Raw genomic sequence first — 6691 nt, forward strand, 5'->3', positions numbered from 1 at the left:
CTGCTCTGCTCCTTCTGCTCTCTCATGCTAATCATCCCAGGAACCAAGAGAGCAAGCTCCTGTTCTGCCCCCATTTTATAGTGTAGATTCATAACCTTTAATCCAAAATACAAAACAGGGAAGTCTCGGCCCTGGTCGGTTGGCTCAGCGGTAGAGCGTCGGCCTGGCATGCGGGGGACCCGGGTTCAATTCCCGGCCAGGGCACATAGGAGAGGCGCCCATTTGCTTCTCCACCCCCCCTCCTTCCTCTCTGTCTCTCTCTTCCCCTCCCGCAGCCAAGGCTCCATTGGAGCAAAGATGGCCCGGGCGCTGGGGATGGCTCTGTGGCCTCTGCCCCAGGCGCTAGAGTGGCTCTGGTCTCTCGCAGCAGAGTGACGCCCGGAGGGGCAGAGCATCGCCTCCTGGTGGGCAGAGCGTGGCCCCTGGTGGGCGTGCCGGGTGGATCCCGGTCGGGCGCATGCGGGAGTCTGTCTGACTGTCTCTCCCCGTTTCCAGCTTCAAATATTTGAAAGAAAATATAAAAAAAACAAAAAAAAACAGGGAAGTCTCTAATACAAAGTTACTTCTCTGAGGCATGATTGGATTGTACCACCCCACATCAAAAAGGGTGGGAAAGGCTTAGTCCCAAAACCAAGCCCCAGGCTACAACGATCCTGCCTGCCCCAAACACACATTAATATCACCTGGGCGACGGCCTCACGTGGGCAGCACCATCTTTAACAAAGTGAGCATAATACATTTTATCTGCCCAACACAAGCCATGTAGCCATCAGAGCCACCTGGCCCGTGCAGGTTCACATTTGACTTGATTCAAACAGACAGTAATGAAACAATGGAGCCAAGAACTGGTGGGCCATTACCTTTAATCCTAGCTCGCACGTGGCGGGCAAGAAATACACAGTGGGAAAACACTTCCCTTTCCGTTCAGGGCTCCCAAAGCCACTGACTCATCCAAGTTTTCCTAGAATCAAAGGCCCCACCAGCCTTATTCACCTCTGTTCCCCATCTCCTTCTCTCTGCACAAACTGGCTTTTCCTTCAGCACTCCGCCATCTTGGCTGCCTCTCCTTTGCAATGCTGATGGCAGGATCTGAGCAAGAGTGCCCCTGGGTCTGCCTTATTTTATAGTGTAGAAATTGAAGCCTTTAAAGCCAATGTACAAATAAGGAAGTCTCTGATACAAAGCCACTTATCTGAGGCATAAATGGGATTCCTCATAAGAGTAGACCCCCCCACCCCATCATGCAACAGTCAAGGGTGTGGGGAAAAGCTTAGTTTTGAGAAGATCTTAGTATTAGAAGGGTGTTGAAAAGATCTTTATTAAAAGGGTGGGAAAGGCTTAGTCTTAAAACTAAGCCTTAGGCAATGAAGACCTTACCAGCTTATAGCCTGTCCCCCACACCCAACGCAAACTAAAAGGAGCAAACATAAACATCATATTTGCAAACTTATTTGACCTACAGCCACCATCTTAAACATCCTCAGCTGAAAACAAAAGAAATTAGGAATTGGGGAGTCAGTTATGGGAGGTTATCAGGAAAAGCATTACGTAGGGCTATTATACATATTTAAGTCATTGTCTTCTACATTGATAAGAGTTTCTAGAGATAAAGTCATCCCCCTCTTCTTGGTTGGGGTGGGGAGACACCCTTACAAATGAAGATTTTCCTTACAAAGATAAATGTCTTGGCCCTGGCTGGTTGGATAAAGCACTGGCCCAGCCTGTGAATATCCCAGGTTCAATCCCCAGTCAAGGCATACATGAGAAGCAACCTTCTGCTTCTCTTCCCCTCCTTCTTCCTCTTAGAGCCAGACAGGAAGGGAGAGACATGAGAAGCATCACTGATTGCTTCTCATATATAATATGTCTTGACCAGGGGAGCTCCAGCCAAGCCAGTGATCCCCTTGCTGAAGCCAGCAAAATTTGGGCTCAAGCTAGCAACCATGGAGTCATGTTGTAATCCCACATTCAAACTGGGGATCCCGCACTCAAGCTGGTGAGCCTACACTGAAGCCAGTGACCTCAGGTTTCAATCCTAGGACCTCAGCGTCCCAGGTTAACGCTCTATCCACTGCGCCACTACTGGTCAGTTGGGAGTGCCACTCTTTTTGCAAACTGATCTGAATACTGCTAAATTTTTGCTAGTGTTAGGGTAAAATTCTTGGTCTCTCTGACTCCCATCTTCTTCAAGGCTTCTTGTTCCCATGGCTTTCAGGATAATAGCTTTTGCTTTATCTTGCATATAGATATGCTAGTCATTTCAGGAATTCTGCTTGGAGGCTAAATTCAACAAAAACAGCTCCTCCCATTTCTTAAAATGGATTTGAAAAACTAAGACTCCCATCTTCTAGTCTGGCACCTTCTTAATCAATAAACCTTTCCTTATGCCAAACTCGGATGTGTTGGATTTTGGCCTTTCAAAGCTCTGGGCACCTTGGACTGCTAACACTAGAACTGTCCTATAAAGCAGTGGTCCCCAACCTTTTTTGGGCCATGGACCGGGTTTAATGTCAGAAAATTAGTATTTTCATGGACTGGCCTTTAGGGTGGGATGGATAAATGTATCACATGACCGAGACAAGCATCAAGAGTGAGTCTTAGATGTAACAGGGAATCTGGTCATTTTTTAAAAATAAAACATCGTTCAGACTTAAATATAAATAAAACGGAAATAATGTAAGTTATTTATTCTTTCTCTGCAGACCGGTACTGGTCCGCAGCCCAGGGGTTGGAGACCACTGCTATAAAGAATACCCTGACCAGCATTTCTATAAGAGTAACACTCTTATAGAGAGATATGATAATTAAGCAAGCTATCATAGCTTGATCACATCAATCATTACGAACATTCATTACTTGAATTCCACTTTTACTAAAACAAGATTTAGACTGTAATTTAGCTTTCCATGTAGCGGTTCTTATGTGGAAAACACTGTATTGGTTAGTCACGCTAACTACATTTAAGATCATTTGACACTTCACATATCTCATTGGAAATTAGAAAATTAACATTCTGTTTACAAGTTTATCAGGAGTAACTACATGCCCTATTTAATGGTTACTTATAGTTCTTTCTGCCCCCAAAGCACTCTCCATCTTCTGTGGAAATGTCTCCCAATGATAAACTTCACTACCCTAAGTCAAGGAAACTGGTTATAACGTAGCCTTGGCTCCTCATTGTATACACCACTTCCTGACTATAGTGACTGATCCAAAGGATGGGCACATGATCTAAACTGGACTAGTTCTCTAGATTTTAAACAGTGAAGCTTTGCAGAGAAGCACTTTTATTCCTCAACGTGCAGACTCCCATCAGGAGGGTGTGAACCTGGAGCAGACAATTACCAAATTCCATAACTGAAAAAGCCCAAGGAAAAGCAGAAAACCTGAAGGAAAGTAGACAAGCACAAATGAGAGGCAGAGACAGTTCCTGAAACCTTATTGTCTAGTCAAGACCTAGAGATTAGCTGCACCGCTAGCTTTCTGAATTTTGTTACCTCTTTTCTTTTGGCTTAAACTAGTCTGAGTTTTGCAATAAAAAGAAAAGAAACATCTAATGCAATGAAGTAAGAAATTAACTGGCGTTCAGCAGGTAATATTTGCATCATTATCTCTACTAGGCTTAAACGTTACTTCTGTCCAACACAAAAAAGAAGAAAACTACATATATTCCCAGTTAAGATTCTATAATTTTTTCAGGGATAACATATCTACACAATAAAAGATTAAATGTAAAGTCTATAAACATTTTAAACTAGAAATTTTAGGATTAGAGCAGGGAAGAATTAAGGTGTATTAAAAAAAACAATGAATTAAGATTCACAAGACCCAGGTCCTCACTGTCTTTTGCTACTATGTTATTATGGCATATCATTTATTCTCAGTAAGCTACAATTTCTTCACCTGAAAATGGAAATGCCCTACATTATTTCTAAGATTGCTTCTAATGCCAAAATTACTGAACTTTTAAGGATATAAAATTATACTCCTCATTCATTTTTAAACATAAATGAACTTCATTTTCCTATTTAAGAGTCTACTCTGAAAATATATTCAAGTCTCAAGGATCACTACCACAAGCAAAAGATCCCTCCAAATAAAAAAATGTAAACCCCAAATGAAAACATTCAATAAAATGGTTATTTAGTATAAACTGAATGGTCTCTTAAAAATAAAGACTTCGTTTTCCAATTACTTTTAAGATGTTTAAAACTAGAAAGTTTAGATTTCTTTCTTTCTTGATCCTCCAAAGCATACCTTGTCCTGTTACTAATTTAGATATTAGAAAATTCTAATTTAGTAGTATGCAATACCATAAGTATTTGAAACTAGCTATAGATGGGGGGAGACCAACTCAATACAAACGTTAGACCGGGAAGAAGTAAAGTAGATTAACAAAAGAAACCCAAATTAGAAATCAGGAGACCAAGTTACAAAGAATTTTCCATATTAACTTCCCTCCAAAGGGCAAGATTTCTTATTCTTTTAAGATTCAAATGAGTCAGTTTGTAGCTCTGCCTATAAAACATACAAACAAACAAAAACCCACAGAAAAATTAAACGACCAAACAAAACAACTACTTTGGAAAACTTTTCGAAGGAGCATTTTGAAGGTCAGGCCCTAGGTCTATTCCCTCCGTGGGGTCATGTGTCCCACAAGTGAAAACTATGACACCAGAGACATCCCTCAAATTCAGATTAAAAGCAACATTACCCTCATATTGTTTTGGCAATAAAGGAGGAACCCTACTCCAAGGAAGTCCCCGACGCTGACCCAGGGGGAGGGAAGGGGACTGCTTCTGCCCATCTCGGTAAGTACACCAGAGCCAGCCCCAGCCCCAGGCCCAAGCTCTCCGCCGGCCCCTGCGGAGGGAAAGGGGAACTTAGTGAGGAAAAGAGGGGCCGACCTCCTCTGAGCGAGAGACTCCACCCCGAGGTCCCGGGACGCCCGCAGGAAGCAACAGGGAGCCTGTAGCGTTGGCGGCTCCGATGGCTGGGGCCTGGGGTGGCCCCTCGGCCTGCGCGTGCAGTCACCGGCGCACTCACCTCGGCGTCTTCTTTGCACTGTGGGAGCGAGGGGAACTCCAGCTTCACATCCTCCATGATCCCCGGCGGCCGACGGGTGGGTGGGGTGGAAAGAGTTATTTGCCAGCTCGACCCTCGGGCTGGCAGTGGCGGTGAGTAATAGGGCCAGGGGACTGGAGAGCTGACGGGCGGGCAGCAGGCTGACAACTAACACACGCTGACCAAAGGGTCCCCGTGACTCCGGCGGCGGCGGCGGCGACAGAGGCGAAGAGGAGGGTTGGGCGGCTCATACCCGGCCGCCATGCTGCTGCGGTTTCCCTGCTCGCGAGTCTCCGCACCCCTCTGGCGGCCCAGGCTGCGGTCCTAGCACGAGCCCTACAACCGTCTTCCCTCCTTCCCCCCCGTACCCACCCCGCACCGCCCCAGCCAATCCCAGCCTACGCTCGCCTTTGGCCCGCCCCCCACGGCCGCCAGGTGTCAGCGCGCCACCGCTCCGCCCCTTCACGAGAGCGCAGACGCGGGGGGCGGGGCCTCAAGGGCGCCTCCGCACAAGCTCTCCGGGTGTGGAGGAGGCGGGGCTGCGGCAGAAGGGAGGGAACGACTGAAGGTCCTGGGAAAGGCAGTGAGTGGGACAATCCAAACCAACCTTAGTCGTTTCCAGACTGACTCAAATCTCTTTGGTATCATAATAAATAGCCAAATCATTTTACTAGCCACCAGTAGCTGGAATCCGAAAAGGAAACCATAGTTTCTCCCTTCTCAGAATCCTGCGCAGTCTCTGGTGAGGTTATAACCAAGAGCCAAGAGTGAAGCCTTCTTAAAATTGTTATGGCACACAGAAAATGAAACAACCATCACTTTTTAAGCAAATGGAAACGGTGGACTTGGGTAAATGTCAACTAGAAAATCTCAAGAAATGCCAAATAGAAGAAGTCCTAAGAAACAAACTGAACTGACAGCTCACTCAGCGAATTGTACATAATACTAAAGAAAGGTCTCTCCCTTTAATCTGAAGTTGATTCATATTTCAAAATAGTGACAAACTACATGGCTTTTGGTATAAAGTTTACACTATAAAGCTTAGGTATATGATGTTTTCTCTGGACATAAGGAGATACTATTATACTTTTTGTTTTTAAACAGATGAGGATAATCAAGCTTAGAACTTACACTTAACAGTTAAAGCTTGTACATCAAACTGAATCTTAAAAAACCACTACCACCAAAGTAAAAAAAAAAAAGGTCACTTAATTGCAAATTACAATGAATAAGGTAAAAATAATTACATAGATATGGAACCTAGACACCCCACATGCACAAATATCCTATTTTAAGGTTTTTATTTATTTATTTATTTTTTGTATTTTTCTGAAGCTGGAAACGGGGAGAGACAGTCAGACAGACTCCCGCATGCGCCCGACCGGGATCCACCCGGCACGCCCACCAGGGGGCGATGCTCTGCCCCTCCAGGGCGTCGCTCTGCCGCGACCAGACCCACTCTAGCGTCTGGGGCAGAGGCCAAGGAGCCATCCCCAGCGCCCGGGCCATCTTTGCTCCAATGGAGCCTCGGCTGCAGGAGGGGAAGAGAGTGACAGAGAGGAAGGAGAGGGGGAGGGGTGGAGAAGCAGATGGGCGCTTCTCCTGTGTGCCCTGGCCAGGAATCGAA

The 6691-nt window shown here is 45.5% G+C and overlaps 1 protein-coding gene across 1 annotated transcript in view; it reads right to left on the minus strand.

The window, feature by feature from the left end:
• The window catches only part of STYX (serine/threonine/tyrosine interacting protein), a 45191-nt gene extending 39772 nt beyond the window's left edge, over positions 1-5419 (minus strand). Inside the window, exon 1 of the mRNA XM_066341946.1 lies at positions 5047-5419. Coding sequence (XP_066198043.1) covers positions 5047-5103 — 57 coding nt within the window. The 5' untranslated portion in view covers positions 5104-5419. The remainder of the gene's footprint in view (positions 1-5046) is intronic.
• Between the last annotated feature and the right edge of the window lie 1272 nt (positions 5420-6691).

The sequence above is a fragment of the Saccopteryx leptura genome, chromosome 6, assembly GCF_036850995.1.
Source record: "Saccopteryx leptura isolate mSacLep1 chromosome 6, mSacLep1_pri_phased_curated, whole genome shotgun sequence".
Lineage (NCBI taxonomy): Eukaryota > Metazoa > Chordata > Mammalia > Chiroptera > Emballonuridae > Saccopteryx > Saccopteryx leptura.